The sequence below is a fragment of the Oncorhynchus gorbuscha genome, linkage group LG26 (genome assembly GCF_021184085.1).
Source record: "Oncorhynchus gorbuscha isolate QuinsamMale2020 ecotype Even-year linkage group LG26, OgorEven_v1.0, whole genome shotgun sequence".
In the NCBI taxonomy this organism is placed as follows: domain Eukaryota; kingdom Metazoa; phylum Chordata; class Actinopteri; order Salmoniformes; family Salmonidae; genus Oncorhynchus; species Oncorhynchus gorbuscha.
In genome coordinates this window covers 40,115,015-40,134,586 of record NC_060198.1, presented here as the reverse complement: position 1 = coordinate 40,134,586, position 19,572 = coordinate 40,115,015, and the positions used below count along the sequence as shown (strand labels likewise).

Genomic DNA, 19,572 nt, shown 5'->3' with positions numbered 1-19,572 from the left:
TAATCAAGTAAAAATGCAAGCTAACTTTAATTTATGCTTTTGTCTTATGATATTTTAAGGCTGATTCAAGAGGTGTGTAATTGTTTCATTTTCAGTGCTTCCCAAATGTCTCTGTGAAACATAAGCCCTCGTGTGTCCCTCAAACCACCTGTAGTGACTCACTGTGTCAAATAGAATCTGAATTCACTACTCGTAAGTGTGACCCCATTGTGACCGTCAGGGGAGTCCCCGAGGAGCATGCGAGAGTGTGTCTGCTGTCCAGTGAATGTGTGAAGGGTGTGTGTGTGTGTCAGAGAGAGAGAGGACCCAGCAGAAGGCCAGGGGCTGGTGTCTGACACTGATTTGTAAAGGAGACAATACGGCTCATTGACCTGCCTGCTCTACTGTCTGTTGCTCATACCTCACCCTGTCCTCCCCAGTGGATTCACTGCTCTTTAAACAGGGGGAGCAGATTGCCACAGGCTGGGGGGGGGGGTAATGGGGAGTAGAGTGACTGGACACAGGTTGCTTTGACAATGAGATTCCTCAGAGAGTTCTGGGCACTAGAGAGAGAGAGTTTCATGCCAGAAGTTAGACATTTAGAGGCCGGAAATCTTTGTACATATATATTAGTTATTTGCACAATAAGTACTGTATAGCTACAAACAGGACAGGGCAAAAAGTTTTTAAAAAAAATGCAACCATTCAACAAAGCATAAACCCTCACGTTGCTTTTCCAATTAACCGCAATTATAATCTCTAATTTCTCTATACAGTTTCTATTAATTTAATGGGATAGAATTTGGAACTTTCAGTTTGAGAAGATATATTTCCATCTTTTCTCTTTCCCCTTTAATATTGTCAACAAACAACCTACTCCTCATGTTATCCATTCCCATTGTCAGAGTTTGGAGATGACCTTTTCTCTCCTCCCTTCTCTCCCTTTCTCCCCTTCTCTTTTTCACTGTTGGGGGCAAGCTGTTGCCCTGTCCCTGCGGGCCCCTCCCTCTCTTGTCTGCACCCTCTCTCCTCCCCTCCCTCTCTCTCCTTCTCTATTTTCTCACTCTCTCCACCTGTTGATGCCATTGTTGTACAGACAGCATTGTTGTCTTTTTATTATTTTATGTCAGTCACTATGTTACCACCCTCTTTCTCTTTCATTCCCTCTTCACCACACCCTCTCTGTCATTTTCTTTCTCCGAGGGGTATAAAACCCAGCCAGAGGAGGTACGGGCTAAGATTCACACCAGCGCCACACAGGAACACACACATACAGAGGGGCGAGGAAATAAAAGGACATCCAACATAGCAGTGACAAGAAGAAGGTTTAATTGAGTTGGATTAGTTGCAGATTTTCAACACACATATTGGTCCTACATTCTCTCTCCTTACACTGACAGAGTAACATTGACTTGTTGTATCCCACTTTCTGGACCGAGAGGAACACAAACCCACCTAGGTAGTTGTGTGTGGGCTGAGCTGAGGGATGTCTGTGTCTGTGTCTCTGTGGTGTGAGGAGGAAGTCCGAGGCCAGCAAGGCCAGGGAGCCCAGCAAGGCCAGGCCAGGGGCCATTCACAGCTCCGGGCCCCCTGGGACCCCAGTGTGTCTGGGCAGCGGATCATCCAGAGGCTGCTACAGGTGGAGGAGAGATATCTGCCCTCCGCCCTCTACGTCGCCCTCATCCAGAGAGAGCCGGAGCGCAGAGAGGAGCTCGCCAAGTGGGCTATGGAAGTATGAACTTTCATTCTCTGGATTCCATTTTCATCTCTTTTTTCCCCACATGTCTTTGGTGTACTGTGATGAGGCACTAATTTATTCTCTCCTGTTGGTCTCTCTACTAGGTATGCTGTGAGCGTGGCTGTGACGAAACAGTGTTTCCCCTGTCTGTCTCTATGTTGGACTGCTTCCTGTCTGCCTCCCTGTCTCTCCCTGTTTCACCCTACTGCCTGGCTGCAGCCTGCATCCTCATCGCCTCCAAACTAACAGAGTGTGACACAATCTCTGCTGACTCTCTTTGTGCTGCAGCTGAGTACAGCTTCCTGCCCTCCAACATACGGGTAGGTCACCATTTTTATATAGAGGAGAGACACTTTCAAAACTATGTATGTGACAATATGGGGGACCTTGTGAATGCAAACCATCTCTGCATTATTATATGCATTGTATTCAGTGTGCTATATATACACTAAATGAAAATGTTTTTACACAGAAACACATGTATATTGATGTTCTTGCCCTTTCATCATAAGGAGATGGAACGTGTCATCCTTGCAACTCTTCGATGGGACGTTGCTGCGGTAACCGCTCAGGACTTCATTCCACATTTCCTTCCCCCTGTAGGGGAGAGGAAGGATGGAAAGACAGACACAGAGGAGTTCTTCTCCACACTGCGTCGGCATAGTGACACCCTGGTTGCCATGTGTGTCTGCGACTACCGTTTCCTGGGAGCCCCTCCATCCCTGGTTGCTGCGGCAGCTCTGAACTCTGCCCTCCGGGGTTTGGGAAACAAGGGTCCAGGTCATCTGGGTCATATGAGTGCTACACTGGCAGAACTGTGTCAGACTGACCTGGTGAGTGCCTAGCAGTATCTCTAATATCTCTACAGAAAATATCTCAACATATTGGTTGTATTACAGCCAGGAGCTGCAGTTCAACTCTATTCAGTAGCAATGCTGAATGAAAGACTGATTTAGAGGTGAAAATGGGACTGGAAAGAAAGGACCACAAAACTAAGTGTTTGAGTTACAGATTGGTTGTGATATGGTTAGTGTGACTGGAAGGGTGCTGGTTTTAATCCTAATCTGTGTTTATCTTTCTTCTTTGATCACAGATGGTGTTGCAGTGTTACAGTGAATTGATAGAAGCTGCCCTCAAACAACGGCTCAGAGGTGGACTCCAAGACAGTGCCATGGAGAAGGATGGAGAAATAGAGGATGAAAGAGCAGGCACTCCTACTGATATGAGAGAGATTGATTTCTAAACACTAAATTGTGTGAGACAAAGTGCAAATCAATCAAAGTCCTGCATGTAGCTCATCAGTGAAACTGATATAAACTCTTTATGACCTCAAATGCTCTACAATTTATTATCATATTTTGAAATTACTTTAATTTAATATTGTTTATTTATTCATTGTGTTTCTTGTGCCATATTTATTATCTGTGATTCTTTGTCATTATGTTGTTGATAGTATGTCCTTAATCTATTATTTATCCATTTATTTATTATGTGCAATTATGTAATGTTAATTTATTTCAATTCACCATTGTTTGTGTTTGTATGTGAAGTGACAAGGTAATTGAGGAAATAATATACATAGCTATCTATTTTAATTAAATAAATACATACTTTTTACCTGTTGGAATTTGATATTTTATTTATTTTCTCTTTATATGTGATGTGTGTGATGGACAAACACCCTTATGGAAATAAAACATCCTTACAATGTAAATGAAATACAATTACTTCAAAATTGAACTTCAAAACAATAACTGTACTTCGCATGTGTGGGTGTTTTTCATACGATAAGGAAGACGTAAAGGAAATGTACGTTTTTTTTGTATTGGAACGAGACCAAAGATGATCTATTATATTGACAAGACTGACCATTCTAACAACGGAAACATATGTCATCAACGATGGAAGGCAGGAGAAATCAGGTGAAACCATTTTAGCCAATGAGAGGGCAGATACGCGTGTGACCAACAGGCACAACTAAGTTGTTTTTCTCAAAGTTTCCGGAATGCCACATGAATCCACTTCTATAAGTACATTTGTAACAGCCTAAACATTACAAAACTTCTATTCGATTTCGACACCCTCTCATAGCCCTCCATGCAAAAAAGGGCTTATCTCACGCGGACATATTTTGGGCGCAGTAAATCCTCTCGCTTCGCCTCTTCCTCTCTGACGAGACCACTGAACTACAGTTTATTAATAAGAACCGACGGGATGGAGACGCTGAGGTATAATAATGCCGCGTTCATGTTATAGTCGGAACTGGGAACCTCAAATCTAGCAAACTCGGAAATGTACGAATTTCCTAGTTCCGAATAGTAGTTGAACGCGTTATAAGAACGGACGGTACCCATACAATCGGTCAACATAGTCGCTTCTTTTTGACGTGATTTTCGGCTGCGACGCAAAATCTTTTTTTTTTCATTTCGGAAAACTTTCGGTAAAGGAAGTAACGTCAGCTGGCTAATACAACGGGCAAGAATTAGCCACCGATCAACAAGTAACGGTAAGCGAGAATCCCTCATGTCACACCAAGTGTACATAGTACTACATTTGGCCTGTTGGCGTTGCCAGACGTTTTCTAGTGGGATTCGCGCATTTAATATGAATGGGGGATGCAAGATGGATGGAAGCCTCTCTCTCATCCGTAGCTTGCTAACGTTGGCTAGCTAGCTTCCTGTTGTTCAAGAGGGCGGTAGTGTCTTTGCTGTTGCGTGTTGTTGCGCTTTCTACTGAAAAGCTGTATATTGTCACACGAACTCGGAGCGTAGACCTTTCATTCAGTGAGGTTTCGCGTTAGCCCATAGTGCGTCACAAGCCCACAGTATCTGATGGTCAGTCTGCCAGTTCCCATATAATGTCCATGCAACAGGATACGCCTCCTGTGCCTCTGTCTGTCAGATGTCAGCCGTCAAACATCATTCCGTTGGTGTTCAGTACCAAATGACAGATAGCTGAATAATGTCTGAATACACAATTGACATAGACAGATCTTATATGTTCATACTTCTCTTGCAGGATGATGAACCTGGATCCTGGCTGGCTGCTGCTCCTATCCATGTTTCTGGAGGTTTGGTCAGTGCCCCTCGACCGCAATGCAACCCCCCAGGAAGCACATTCTCCCCAGGAGGACAAACAGGAGGATAATGTGGTACTCCTTTGTTCTGTCTGTCGTCCGTCCATCCATCCGTTTGTGTGACTGTTTGGTTGTCTGTCCGTCCGTCCGTCTGTATCCATCCATGTGTGATGTTTGTGTGTGTGGTTGCCCTTCTGTCTGTATCCATCCATGTGTGATGTTTGTGTGTGTGGTTGCCCGTCTGTCTGTATCCATCCATGTGTGATGTTTGTGTGTGTGGTTGCCTGTCCATTCCAGGACACAGGCCTATACTATGACCGGTATCAGTATCCATGTGTGTGTGTGTGTGGTTGCCTGTCCATTGCAGGACACAGGCCTATACTATGACCGGTATCTGTATCCATGTGTGATGTGTGTGTGTGTGTGGTTGCCTGTCCATTGCAGGACACAGGCCTATACTATGACCGGTATCTGTATCCATGTGTGATGTGTGATGTGTGTGTGGTTGCCTGTCCATTGCAGGACACAGGACTATACTATGACCGGTATCTGAGAGAGGTGATTGAAGTGCTGGAGACAGATCCCCACTTCAGAGAGAAACTCCAGACTGCCAATACAGAGGACATCAAGGTCTCTCTCTCTCTCTGTTGTTTTTCCCCTTGTCTTATATTTTCTGACCTTAGTTTTTTATTAGTTTTTGAAAGTATTAACTCACTAAGTACCCCCTCACCTCCTTGTGTAGTACCTATGATGTTACACAAGTCATCTATAGTAGGGATTGGCACGGGTTATTCGAATATCTGAATGGACGTTAGTATTCGATTACTTAATGGTCTATTTTAACAATGAAAATGCTTGGTCTAAAATGTCATAAAGGTATCTACGTGACATTGCTACATAGCCTACAAGGATAGACCATTACATTAAACATTTTAATAACACAACAGTTTTATGACCGTTTTAATGCCCATAAAAAAGATGCTCCGGTAGCCTTCACACGTGTAGCTTGTTGTTATTGATGGTCAATCAAAGTGGTGTTACAGTCGGATGCTCAATGTGTAGCAAAGGAAGTGGGAGATTTCTAATCGATGCAAATTAGAATAAAAATTACGGAAATAAGTTGTCTAAATGAGAAGGAGTAGGCTACAATGATCAACCAACAGGTAGGGTGTTGTTTCATATGAATGGAGTTGTCGTAGACAATTACGAGGTGTGCCGCAAAATATCCTCAATTAGCCTTTCTACTTTAGCTAGCTAGCTGACTAACTTAGCTGGCTACTGTAGCCAGCTAGCTTCTTTACAATGATTTGGTTCAGTCAAGACCGGTACTACCAGATGGTATGATAGATAACTTGTTGCTGCCATAGGTTTTATAACTATCACGAGTCGGTTTGTCTACTTTTTCTCTCTCCCTCTGTGCCACACACACTGGCCCCTGCTCCTCTCACACCTCACTTACCCTTCTGCTGAAACGCGTAGGGTACCGTTTTCTTTAAAACATGTATTTCTACAATCCAGATATCTGAAAAAATATAATATTTGAATAGTGAAATAATTTCAGATACCCATCCCTAATCTATAGTGTATATACTGTATGTCGAGTATGTGTAAATTCTTTGTCTATACATTCTGTCTGTATTCTGTCTATGTTCTGTTTATTGTGGCAGCATCAAGTCACTGGGTCAAGTTCCTGGTAAATGTAAAGTAAATGTCCTGGCGAATAAAGGTGAATCTATGTGTCTGACTGACTGTCCATCTTCTTCAGAATGGTCGTCTCAGTAAGGAGCTGGACCTTGTGGGGCACCATGTTAGAACTCGTCTGGATGAGCTGAAGAGACAGGAGGTGTCTCGCCTCAGGATGCTGCTCAAAGCCAAACTGGACAGCACCAACACACAGAGTGAGGGTTTTTTAAAGGCCTGGAAGACCAAGATTATATATGTTTTCTCAGTCACTTGTTAAAACCCCTCTGTTTATCCCCAAGGTTTACAGATGGACCATGCCTCTCTGTTGAAGCAGTTTGAACACCTGGATCCACACAATCAGAACACCTTTGAGGCCAAAGACCTTGAGCTACTCATCTCAACGGTAATGCAGTGAGCATAGAGTCCAGGGCCTGTATGTGCATTCACAGAACATCTAAGAGTAGGTGCAGATCTAGGATCAGTTTAGCCTTTTCAAATAAATTTTTATGGGTACACATATTTATCAGATGTTATTGCGGGTGTAGCGGAATACTTAATATATAATCCAACAGTGAAAGTAATATCTAACAATACACAACAATACACACAAATATAAAAGTAAAAGAAGGGAATGAAGAAATATATCAATATTAGGACGAGTAATGTCGGAGTGGCATTGACTAAAATACCATAGAATACATTATACATATGAGATGAGTAAAGCAGTATGTAAACATTATTAAGGTGACTAGTGTTCCATTATTAAAGTGGCCAGTGATTCCATGTCTATGCATATAGGGCAGCAGCCTCTAAGGTGCAGGGTTGAATAACCCGGGTGGTAGCTGGCTAGTGATGGCTATTTAAGTCTGATGGTCTTGAGCTAGAAGCTGTTTTTCAGTCTCTCAGTCCCAGCTTTGATGCACCTGTACTGACCTCGCCTTCTGGATGATAGCAGGGTGAAGAGGCTGTGGCTCGGGTGGTTGATGTCCTTTTTGACCTTCATGTGACATCGGGTGCTGTAGGTGTCCTGGAGGGCAGGCAGTGTGCCCCCTGTGATGCGTTGTGCAGACCGCACCACCCTCTGAAGAGCCCTGCGGTTGCGGGCGGAGAAGTTGCCATACCAGGGGGGTGAAACAGCCCGACAGGATGCTCTCAATTGTCCATCTGTAAAAGTTTGAGTGTCTTAGGGGCCAAGCTGAATTTCTTCAGCCTCCTGAGGTTGAAGAGTAGTTGTTGCTCCTTCTTCACCACACTGTGGATGGATCGTTTCAGATTGTCAGTGATGTGTACGCCGAGGTACTTGAGGGTACTATGGTGTTGAAAGCATTCTTCCGTAGGTATTCCTCTTGTCCACATGGGATAGGGCAGTGCGATGGCGATTGCATCATCTACTATGGCTCACCCAGTAAAACGACACATTTCACTGCACCTATCTGGTGACACAACATTTGTATTTTTGGGGTGGTATGATCTATTGGGGTGGTATGCAAATTGAAGTGTGTCTAGGTTGCAAGGTAGAGGTGATATTATCCTTAACTAGCCTCTCAAAGCACTTCATGATGACAGAAGTGAGTGCACAGGGAAATAGTCATTTTGTTCAGTTACCTTTGCTTTCCTGGGTACAGGAACAATGGTGGACATCTTTAAGGAAGTGGGGTCAGCAGACTGGGATAGGGAGAGATGGAATATGTCTGTAAACACTCCAGACAGCTGGTCTGCACATGCTCTGAGGACGCTTCTAGGGATGCCGTCTGGGCTGACATTTTTGTGAGGGTTACCACGCTTAAATGTCTTACTCACATCAGCCACGGAGAACGAGAGAGTACAGTCCTTGGTAGCGGGCCACGTCGGTGGCACTGTGTTATCCTCAAAGCGGACGACGAAGGTGTTTAGTTTGTCCGGGAGCAAGACGTCAGTGTCCGTGACGTGGCTGGTTTTCCCTTTGTAATCTGTGATTGTCTGTAGACCCGGCCACATATGTTTCCATGGAATTGCGACTCCACTTTGTCTCTGTACGGACGTTTTGTCTGTTTGATTGCCTTACGGAGAAAATAACTACACTGTTTATATTCGACTATATTCCCAGTCACCTTGCCATGGTTAATGCAGTGGTTCGTGCTTTCAGTTTTGTGCGACTGCTGCCATCTATCCACGGTTTCTGGTTTGGGTAGGTTTTAATAGTCCGTGGGAATAACATCCTCTATACACTTCCTGATAAATTCAGTCATTGTGTCTTTGTATACGTCAATGTTATTCTGAGGTTACCCAGAACATGTCCCAGTCCGCTTGAACAAAACAATCTTGAAGCATGGATTCCGATTGGTCAGACCAGCGTTGACTAGACCTTAGCACGGGTACTGTTTGAGTTTCTGCCTATAGGAAGGGAGGAGCAAAATGTGGTCGTGATCTCATTTGCCAAAGAGAGGGTGGGGGAGGGCCTTGTAGGCATTTCGAAAGAGGTCGTCGAGTGTTTAATCAGAGCGAGTACTACAGTCAATGTCTTGATAGAACTTCGGTAGCGTTTTCCTAAAATTTGCTTTGTTAAAATCCCAAGCTACAATAAATGTTGTCTCAGGATATGTGGTTTAAAGTTTGCATAAAGTCCAGTGTAGTTCCTTGAGGGCTGTTGTGGTATTGGCTTGAGGGGGAATATACACAGCTGTGACTAGAACCGGAGAGAATTCTCTTGGGAGGTAATACGGTCGGCATTTGAATTTGAGGTATTTTAGGTCGGGTGAACAAAAGGACTTGAATTCCTGTATGTTATCACAATCACACCAAGAGTAGTTAATCTTGAAACATACACCAGCTCCCTTCTTTATTCCTGTCTGCGCAATGTACCGAGAACCCAGCTGGTTGTATGGACGGGGACAGTATATCCCGAGAGAGCCATGATTCTGTGAAACGGAGTATGTTACAGTCCCTGATGACTCTCTGGAGGGGGATCCTTGCCCTGAGCTTATCCACTTTATTGTCCAGAGACTGAATATTGGCGAGTAATATACTTGGAAGCGGTGGAGGGTGTGCAAGCCTCCTGAGTATTCAGGAAAGTTGTATTCCTGGTCGTAAATGCTGGTGAGTTACCGCCTCTCCGATTTCCAAAATGATTTCCGGCTGTATGTAATAACAAAAAAGTTCTGGGCTAGTAATGTAAGAAATACAACAAAAACAACTAAATACTGCAAAGTTGCTTAAGCTCTAGAAGCAGAGCTGCCATGTATGTCTGTCGGCGCCATCTTGCCATCCTTTATCATAATTAATGCTATTATATTGGGTGCTAATCCTAGATCAGTATTCCTACTCTGGAATGTGTTATGAATACGGGCCCTGATTCTTATCTACTTGTATCATAACACTGGTGTTGATGTACTTCATTATCCCCTCGTCCTTGTCCTTGTCCTCTGCCTCCCTGCTAGGCCGATGTACATCAGTTTTCCCCTTGTCCTCTGCCTCCCTGCTAGGCCAATGTACATCAGTTTTCCCCTTGTCCTCTGCCTCCCTGCTAGGCCCTTGTCCTCTGCCTCCCTGCTAGGCCAATGTACATCAGTTTTCCCCTTGTCCTCTGCCTCCCTGCTAGGCCAATGTACATCAGTTTTCCCCTTGTCCTCTGCCTCCCTGCTAGGCCAATGTACATCAGTTTTCCCCTTGTCCTCTGCCTCCCTGCTAGGCCAATGTACATCAGTTTTCCCCTTGTCCTCTGCCTCCCTGCTAGGCCGATGTACATCAGTTTTCCCCTTGTCCTCTGTCTCCCTGCTAGGCCAATGTACATCAGTATCCCCCTCATCCTTGTCCTCTGCCTCCCTGCTAGGCCGATGTACATCAGTTTTCCCCTTGTCCTCTCTCCCTGCTAGGCCAATGTACATCAGTATCCCCCTCATCCTTGTCCTCTGCCTCCCTGCTAGGCCGATGTACATCAGTTTTCCCCTTGTCCTCTGCCTCCCTGCTAGGCCAATGTACATCAGTTTTCCCCTTGTCCTCTGCCTCCCTGCTAGGCCGATGTACATCAGTTCTCCCCTTGTCCTCTGCCTCCCTGCAAGGCTGATGTACATCAGTTCTTCCCTTGTCCTCTGCCTCCCTGCAAGGCCGATGTACATCAGTTCTCCCCTTGTCCTCTGTCTCCCCCTGCCTCTGTCTCCCTGGCCAATGTACATCAGTATCCCCTTCATCCTTGTCCTCTGCCTCCCTGCAAGGCCGATGTACATCAGTTTTCCCCTTGTCCTCTCTCCCTGCTAGGCCAATGTACATCAGTATCCCCCTCATCCTTGTCCTCTGCCTCCCTGCTAGGCCGATGTACATCAGTTTTCCCCTTGTCCTCTGCCTCCCTGCTAGGCCGATGTACATCAGTTTTCCCCTTGTCCTCTGTCTCCCTGCTAGGCCAATGTACATCAGTATCCCCTTCATCCTTGTCCTCTGCCTCCCTGCTAGGCCGATGTACATCAGTTTTCCCCTTGTCCTCTGCCTCCCTGCTAGGCCAATGTACATCAGTTTTCCCCTTGTCCTCTGCCTCCCTGCTAGGCCGATGTACATCAGTTTTCCCCTTGTCCTCTGCCTCCCTGCTAGGCCGATGTACATCAGTTTTCCCCTTGTCCTCTGTCTCCCTGCTAGGCCAATGTACATCAGTATCCCCCTCATCCTTGTCCTCTGCCTCCCTGCTAGGCCGATGTACATCAGTTCTCCCCTTGTCCTCTGCCTCCCTGCAAGGCCGATGTACATCAGTTTTCCCCTTGTCCTCTGTCTCCCTGCTAGGCCAATGTACATCAGTATCCCCTTCATCCTTGTCCTCTGCCTCCCTGCTAGGCCGATGTACATCAGTTTTCCCCTTGTCCTCTGCCTCCCTGCTAGGCCAATGTACATCAGTTTTCCCCTTGTCCTCTGTCCTCTGCCTCCCTGCTCTGCCTCCCTGCTAGGCCAATGTACATCAGTTTTCCCCTTGTCCTCTGCCTCCCTGCTAGGCCGATGTACATCAGTTTTCCCCTTGTCCTCTGTCTCCCTGCTAGGCCAATGTACATCAGTATCCCCCTCATCCTTGTCCTCTGCCTCCCTGCTAGGCCGATGTACATCAGTTTTCCCCTTGTCCTCTGCCTCCCTGCTAGGCCGATGTACATCAGTTTTCCCCTTGTCCTCTGCCTCCCTGCTAGGCCAATGTACATCAGTTTTCCCCTTGTCCTCTGCCTCCCTGCTAGGCCGATGTACATCAGTTTTCCCCTTGTCCTCTGTCTCCCTGCTAGGCCAATGTACATCAGTATCCCCCTCATCCTTGTCCTCTGCCTCCCTGCTAGGCCGATGTACATCAGTTCTCCCCTTGTACCTCGGTTTTCCCCTTGTCCTCTGCCTCCCTGCTAGGCCGATGTACATCAGTTTTCCCCTTGTCCTCTGCCTCCCTGCTAGGCCGATGTACATCAGTTTTCCCCTTGTCCTCTGCCTCCCTGCTAGGCCGATGTACATCAGTTTTCCCCTTGTCCTCTGCCTCCCTGCTAGGCCGATGTACATCAGTTTTCCCCTTGTCCTCTGCCTCCCTGCTAGGCCGATGTACATCAGTTTTCTCCTTGTCCTCTGCCTCCCTGCTAGGCCGATGTACATCAGTTTTCCCCTTGTCCTCTGCCTCCCTGCTAGGCCAATGTACATCAGTTTTCCCCTTGTCCTCTGCCTCCCTGCTAGGCCAATGTACATCAGTATCCCCCTCATCCTTGTCCTCTGCCTCCCTGCTAGGCCAATGTACATCAGTATCCCCCTCATCCTTGTCCTCTGCCTCCCTGCTAGGCCGATGTACATCAGTTTTCCCCTTGTCCTCTGCCTCCCTGCTAGGCCGATGTACATCAGTTTTCCCCTTGTCCTCTGCCTCCCTGCTAGGCCAATGTACATCAGTATCCCCCTCATCCTTGTCCTCTGCCTCCCTGCTAGGCCGATGTACATCAGTTTCCCCCTTGTCCTCTGTCTCCCTGCTAGGCCAATGTACAGTGGGGCAAAAAAGTATTTAGTCAGCCACCAATTGTGTAAGTTCTCCCACTTAAAAAGATGAGAGGCCTGTAATTTTCATCATAGGTACACTTCAACTATGACAGACAATGAGAAAATGAATTCCAGAAAATCACATTGTAGGATTTTTAATGAATTTATTTGTAAATGATGGTGGAAAATAAGTATCTGGTCAATAACAAAAGTTTATCTCAATACTTTGTTATACCCTTTGTTGGCAATGACAGAGGTCAAACGTTTTCTGTAAGTCTTCACAAGGTTTTCACACACTGTTGCTGGTAATTTTGGCCCATTCCTCCCTGTAGATCTCCTCTAGAGCAGTGATGTTTTGGGGCTGTTGCTGGGCTACATGGACTTTCAACTCCCTCCAAAGATTTTCTCTGGGGTTGAGATCTGGAGACTGGCTAGGCCACTCCAGGACCTTGAAATGCTTCTTACGAAGCCACTCCTTTGTTGCCCGGACAGTGTGTTTGGGATCATTGTCATGCTGAAAGACCCAGCCACGTTTCATCTTCAATGCCCTTGCTGATGGAAAGAGGTTTTCACTCAAAATCTCACGATACATGGCCCCATTCATTCTTTCCTTTACACGGATCAGTCGTCCTGGTCCCTTTGCAGAAAAACAGCCCCAAAGCATGATGTTTCCACCCCCATGCTTCACAGTAGTTATGGTGTTCTTTGGATGCAACTCAGCATTCTTTGTTCTCCAAACACGGCGAGTTGAGTTTTTACCAAAAAGTTCTATTTTGGTTTCATCTGACCATATGACATTCTCCCAATCTTCTTCTGGATCATCCAAATACTCTAGCAAACTTCAGACGGGCCTGGACATGTACTGGCTTAAAGCAGGGGTACACGTCTGGCACTGCAGGATTTGAGTCCCTGGCGGCATGGTGTGTTACTGATGGTAGGCTTTGTACTTTAGTCCCAGCTATCTGCAGGTCATTCACTAGGTCCCCCCGTGTGGTTCTGGGATTTTTTTCTCACCGTTCTTGTGATCATTTTGACCCCACGGGGTGAGATCTTGCGTGGAGCCCCAGAGCGAGGGAGATTATTAGTGGACTTGTATGTCTTCCATTTCCTAATAATTGCTCCCACAGTTGATTTCTTCAAACCAAGCTGCTTACCTATTGCAGATTCAGTCTTCCCAGCCTGGTGCAGGTCTACAATTTTGTTTCTGGTGTCCTTTGACAGCTCTTTGGTCTTGGCCATATTGGAGTTTGGAGTGTGACTGTTTGAGGTTGTGGACAGGTGTCGTTTATACTGATAACAAGTTCAAACAGGTGCCATTAATACAGGTAACGAGTGGAGGACAGAGGAGCCTCTTAAAGAAGAAGTTACAGGTCTGTGAGAGCCAGATATCTTGCTTGTTTGTAGGTGACCAAATACTTATTTTCCACCATAATTTGCAAATAAATTAATAAAAAATCCTACAATGTGATTTTCTGGATTTTTTTTCTTCTAATTTTGTCTGTCATAGTTGAAGTGTACCTATGATGAAAATTACAGGCCTCTCTCACCCTTTTAAGTGGGAGAACTTGCACAATTGGTGGCTGACTAAATACTTTTTTGCCCCACTGTACATCAGTATCCCCCCTTATCCTCTGTCTCCCTGCTAGGCCAATGTACAGTACCAGTCAAAAGTTTGTACACACTTACTCATTCAAGGGTTTTTCTATCTTTTTTAAAACTATTTTCTACATTGTGGAATAATAGTGAAGACATCAAAACTATGAAATAGCACATATGGAATCATGTCGTCACCAAAAAACTGTAATGACAGCTTTGTACACTCTTGGCATTCTCTCAACCAACAGTCTTGAAGGAGTTCCAACAGTCTTGAAGGAGTTCCCACATATGCTGAGCATTTGTTGGCTGCTTTCGCTTCACTCTGTGGTCCAACTCATCCCAAACCATCTCAATTGGGTTGAGGTCAGGTGTTTGTGGAGGCGAGGTCATCTGATGCAGCACTCCATCACTCCTTCTTGGTAAAATAGCCGGTACACAGCCTGGAGGTGCGTTTCGGGTCATTGTCCTGTTGAAAAACAAATAATAGTCCCACTAAGTGCAGACCAAATGGAAATGCAGAATGCTGTGGTAGCCATGCTGGTTGTAAGTGTGTCTTGAATTCTAAATAAATCGCAGACAGTGTCACCAGCAATGCACCATCACACCACCTCCTCCATGCTTCACAGTGGGAACCACACATGCGGAGATCATCTGTTCACCTACTCTACGTCTCACAAAGACATGAAGGTTGGAACCAAATATCTCAAATTTGGACTCATCAGACCAAAAGGGCAGATTTCCACTGATCTAATGTCTATTGCTCATGTTTCTTGGCCTAAGCAAGTCTCTTCTTTTTGGTGTCCTTTGGTAGTGGTTTCTTTGCAGCAATTTGACCATTTAGGCCTAATTCACGCAGTCTCTGAACAGTTGATGTTGATGTGTCTGTTACTTGAACTCTGTGAAGCATTTATTTGGGCTGCAATCTGAGGTGCAATTAAGGCTAATGAATTTATCCTCTGCAGCAGAGGTAACACTGGGTCTTCCTTTCCTGTGGCGGTCCTCATGAGAGCCGGTTTCATCATAGTACTTGATGGGTTTTCCGACTGCACTTGAAGAAACGTTCATAGTTCTTGAGATTTCAGGATTGACTGACCTTCATGTCTTAAGGTAATGATGGACTGTTGTTTTCTCTTTGCTCAAATGCGTTAAGAAGGAAAGAAATTCCACAAATGAACTTTTAACAAGGCACACCAGTTAATTGAAGTGCATTCCAGGTGGCTACCTCATGAAGCTGGTTGAGAGAATGCCAAGAGTGTGCAAAGCTGTCATTAAGGCAAAGGGTGGCTACTTTGAAAAATCTCAAATACATTTTGATTTGTTTATCACTTTGTGGTTACTACATGATTCCATATGTGTTATTTCATAGTTTGTCTTCACAATTTTTGTACATTGTTGAAAAAAAGCAAGGAATAGGTGTATCCAACATTTTGATTGGTACTGTACATCAGTATCCCCCTTGTCCTCTGTCTCCCTGATAGGCCAATGTACATCAGTATCTCCCTCATCTTTGTCCACTGTCTCCCTGCTAGGCCACTAAAGACCTAGAGAACTACGATGCAGAGAGACATGATGAGTTCAAACGCTATGAGATGCTGAAGGAGCACGAGAGACGGGAGTACCTCAAGGGTCTGGACCAGGAGAAGCGAGAGAAGGAGGAGAAGAGGATGGAGGAGCTGAAGGATAAACACCGCAAGCACCCCAAGGTCAACGCTCCGGTGAGAGAGAAAGATGGAGAGAGCGAGTAAGATAGAGGGAATGCTTTTTGTATGTGAGACCAGTAGAATGGAATCTCTCTTTTCTCTCCCTCTCCTTTCTATCTCTCGCACAGGGCAGTGTAGCTCAATTGCGTGAGGTATGGAAGGAGACTGATGGACTGGACCCAACAGAGTTTAACCCAAAGACCTTCTTCAAACTGCATGGTCAGTTAAGCTGCACTCTACTATTACATGATGATGACGTTTGTATGTGTTCAAATAATGTTCATTTTCCTCCTTGTAGATGCGAATGGAGATGGTGTTTTAGATGAGCAGGAACTAGAGGCCCTCTTTGCAAAAGAGGTAACGCACGCCCTCACACGTGTGTGTGTGTGTGTGTGTGTGTGTGTGTGTGTGTGTGTGTGTGTGTGTGTGTGTGTGTGTGTGTGTGTGTGTGTGTGTGTGTGTGTGTGTGTGTGTGTCCGTCCGTCCGTCCGTCCGTCCGTGTGGTATAGTAACAGCTCTCTCCTGCCCTCTACCACCAGCTGGAGAAGGTCTACGACCCAAAGAATGAGGAGGATGATATGATGGAGATGGAGGAAGAGAGGCTGAGGATGAGGGAGCATGTCATGAAGAACGTTAGTATTGTTTGGATTTCTGTCCTCTGTTTTAATCCTCCATTTCTGTTTTTCCTTGTTTCTGTGTCTTTATCCCTCTCTCCTCTCTCTCTGTTCACCTCTCATCCGTTCACGGTCTGTCGGTTCACCTCTCATCTGTTCACGGTCTGTCGTATCACCTCTCATCCGTTCACGGTCTGTCGGTTCACCTCTCATCCGTTCACGGTCTGTCGGTTCACCTCTCATCCGTTCACGGTCTGTCGGTTCACCTCTCATCCGTTCACGGTCTGTCGGTTCACCTCTCATCCGTTCACGGTCTGTCGGTTCACCTCTCATCCGTTCACGGTCTGTCGGTTCACCTCTCATCCGTTCACTCTCTGTCGGTCCACCTCTCATCCCGATCACTCTCTGTCGGTTCACCTCTCATCCGTTCACTCTCTGTCGGTTCACCTCTCATCCGTTCACTCTCTGTCGGTTCACCTCTCATCCGTTCACTCTCTGTCGGTTCACCTCTCATCCGTTCACTCTTTGTCGGTTCACCTCTCATCCGTTCACTCTGTGTCGGTTCACCTCTCATCCGTTCAGTCTCTGTCGGTTCACCTCTCATCCGTTCAGTCTGTCGGTTCACTCTGTCAGTTCACCTCTCATCCGTTCAGTCTGTCGGTTCACTCTTGGTCTGTTATCTATTACTTTTTTCAGATATTTTCTGTTTTGACAGGTGGACATCAATCAAGATCGACTCGTCAGCCTGGAAGAGTTCCTTAAATCAACAGACAAGAAAGAGTTCAACAACCCTAAAGAATGGGATGTAAGTGAGTGATGGACGTTGGGTCGTTTTATAGTTTGTGTTTTGAGTCATGTCACACTCGTCTTCCCCATCCCTCCAGACTTTAGATGACACCAAGCCGGTGTTTACAGAGGCTGAGCTCCAGCGGTTTGAGGCGGAACTGCACACCAAGGAGGAGGAGCTGGGTAGGAGGGCGGAGTCTCTTCGTCAGGAGCAGGATCTGCTGAAGGAGAGGGGCAAGGCCCTGGAGGCCCAGAGACGAGAGTACCAACAGGTAGACAACCACCACTTACTCTGCACAGTGGTATGGAGGATAGCCATACTATGAACAGCCAAATACTGCAGAATAAACCATACTGTCACTAGCGATTATATCTTCAATGAAATATGAAACAATGAGTAGCCATATGATGAAATGTTTGTCTGATTCTGTCAGGCAGTGCTAGAGATGTCTCAGAGGAAGGAGAAACAGGCAGTGGAGGGGCAGCCTCCTACGGGTCCTAACGGAGAACTACAGTTCCACCAAGAGATGCAGAAACTGGAAGATCAAGGTAAACGGGATTGACAAGATAAAGAGGGCAGAGATGGAGTGAGTTGGGGATATTTTAGCTTTTGTCTCTGAGGGGTTCTTTCAGTAATGGAATGTTCTCTCTGGCACTCTCATTCAGGTGCTAAAGCTCCTGTTGAACAAGAAGTCCAAGAGGCCCAGAATAACCTGCCTGCAGAACCACCACAGAACCTGCCCATACACACCTAATGCAGCACCCTGATACACATAGGGTTGCAATGGGAGGGTATATTACTGGAAACGTTCTAAGTTTACCAGTAAACTACCAGAATTTTTGTAACTTTCAAGGAATGTATGGAATTTGATCAGATGACATCTATTGTCTTTTTTTGGTACTTCGGATTATCACAGGTGTTTGTGAGCATGGTTACATGCGCACCATAATTTGATTTTATTTAATACATTTACATGCTTTGCAAGAAAAACGATTTCCCTAATAATCCTGTTTACGTCTGAAATCAGATAAATTCCAAAAATCAGCAATCTAAAAAAATGTTCGACCACAATGGCCAAACCTTTTTGCAAAACCTTTTTGATTCTGAGTTGGGACATATAAAGTTTGTATGTGAAAACAATTTCTAATATGCATACTTTGTTTTTCCAAATTCACGCATAAGAGGGAGTCTTGCGCTACCTGTGCTGGCGCAAATCAAATACACAGCTCGAATGCAGTAATTTGAAAGATTTCCTAGAAAACCAGGTGTTTTAATCGGTGAATGCTAACTTAGATTTTGACCTTACGCTGATTTTAAGATAAGCAGAATAAGGTGTTTCCATGACTATTTCCATACCTGGCATACTGCCATAATCAGTTTAATATCAAATTATTAGTGTGCATGTAAACATACTCATGAATTATCTCTGGCCCTCTGTTGTGACCTTATCAGATATAACATCTATACAATAATTAAATGAGATGACAAAGCCGTAAAAGATCCTAAATATAAACCATCAACGTAGTGAATGTCATTGATGTTTAATATGAGGGTTTCAGAATAAAATACCCTTTGTTTATTTTACACACACTTTTTTATTTTACCATGTCAATATGTCTTGGTTGTAAATATTTGGGGATCAAACTGGTGGCAGTTGTGAAAAAATACAATAGTTTGAGAAGTTTGTGGAGTGAATTGAATTGAAAACAATGCAATTGTTGATTAGATGCTTTTCCAAAATGATTTAGGTTATTTTTCTCTTGAAGCATATAGTCTATCCACTAGAAACTCATGGACATTATGGTCACAGATGTAAAAAATGTTTTACTATATATATGAATAACATTTGTTTTAGTTCAAGTATAAATCACCAAAGTTACCATAGATTACCTGTTATTTACCAAAATTACGGAGGATTCCAGTAACTTTGGTAAAATAGTGGTAGCTGTGCAACCCTAAATACACACACGCTCTCGCAGGAACACATCTCATTCACTGACACACATATCCAGATGGGTACAGCAGATGACATCATACAGCACAAGCGCACAACCCCAGTCAGTCAAGCACATCGTATCGTCCCCTGGCACAGTCCCGGTGTTCACCTATCTCTGTGGTTTACTTTTGATCTCAATAAATTATTCAACTCACTGGACCTAGCCTTCTTCATTTTTAAATTCTCTGTCATGCCTGTGAAATGACTGTCTATAGATATTCTGTCCTTACGTTGTCTGTCTGTGTTGTATACCTAGCTTACTATTTCCACTTTTCCCCCAAATGTCACATTGTTTGACTATTTAATTCCCAATCCCTTCTGCCTTCACACTCCTCTAGTTGACCTTTGACCTCTCCTGCCAGTAACTAATTTGTCTATTGGTCATGGGGTCTTGAATGCTTCTGTACATTGTTGTTATTCCAGCCTTGTCCCTTCTGTCATCACCCTTCTTATT

General features: G+C 45.0%; 2 protein-coding genes across 2 annotated transcripts; both read left to right on the top strand.

The window, feature by feature from the left end:
* Positions 1-1,465: 1,465 nt before the first annotated feature.
* On the top strand, positions 1,466-3,050 carry LOC124015383 (G1/S-specific cyclin-D2-like). The gene is made up of 5 exons (XM_046330548.1): positions 1,466-1,501; positions 1,532-1,711; positions 1,822-2,037; positions 2,230-2,550; positions 2,811-3,050. The coding sequence occupies exons 1-5, from the start codon at positions 1,466-1,468 to the stop codon at positions 2,958-2,960; spliced, it is 903 nt and encodes a 300-aa protein (XP_046186504.1). The 3' UTR covers positions 2,961-3,050.
* A 686-nt stretch (positions 3,051-3,736) lies between these two features.
* On the top strand, positions 3,737-19,277 carry LOC124015659 (nucleobindin-2-like). Its single transcript, XM_046331041.1, has 13 exons — positions 3,737-4,223; positions 4,736-4,868; positions 5,316-5,423; positions 6,559-6,691; positions 6,776-6,879; positions 15,551-15,736; positions 15,850-15,940; positions 16,020-16,078; positions 16,261-16,353; positions 17,051-17,140; positions 17,220-17,393; positions 17,556-17,670; positions 17,788-19,277. Exons 2-13 carry the CDS (start codon positions 4,737-4,739, stop codon positions 17,874-17,876), a joined length of 1,374 nt encoding a protein of 457 aa, XP_046186997.1. The 5' UTR covers positions 3,737-4,223; position 4,736; the 3' UTR covers positions 17,877-19,277.
* The last annotated feature ends 295 nt before the right edge of the window (positions 19,278-19,572 follow it).

Coding starts and splice junctions, on each gene's coding strand:
- LOC124015383 (XM_046330548.1), top strand. CDS start 1,466: ATGTCTGTGTCTGTGTCTCTGTGGTGTGAGGAGGAA. Junction 1,712..1,821: donor TCGCCAAGTGGGCTATGGAA/GTATGAACTTTC, acceptor TCTCTCTACTAG/GTATGCTGTGAGCGTGGCTG. Junction 2,551..2,810: donor AACTGTGTCAGACTGACCTG/GTGAGTGCCTAG, acceptor CTTTGATCACAG/ATGGTGTTGCAGTGTTACAG.
- LOC124015659 (XM_046331041.1), top strand. CDS start 4,737: ATGATGAACCTGGATCCTGGCTGGCTGCTGCTCCTATCCATGTTTCTG. Junction 6,692..6,775: donor GGACAGCACCAACACACAGA/GTGAGGGTTTTT, acceptor TTTATCCCCAAG/GTTTACAGATGGACCATGCC. Junction 16,354..17,050: donor GGGAGCATGTCATGAAGAAC/GTTAGTATTGTT, acceptor CTGTTTTGACAG/GTGGACATCAATCAAGATCG.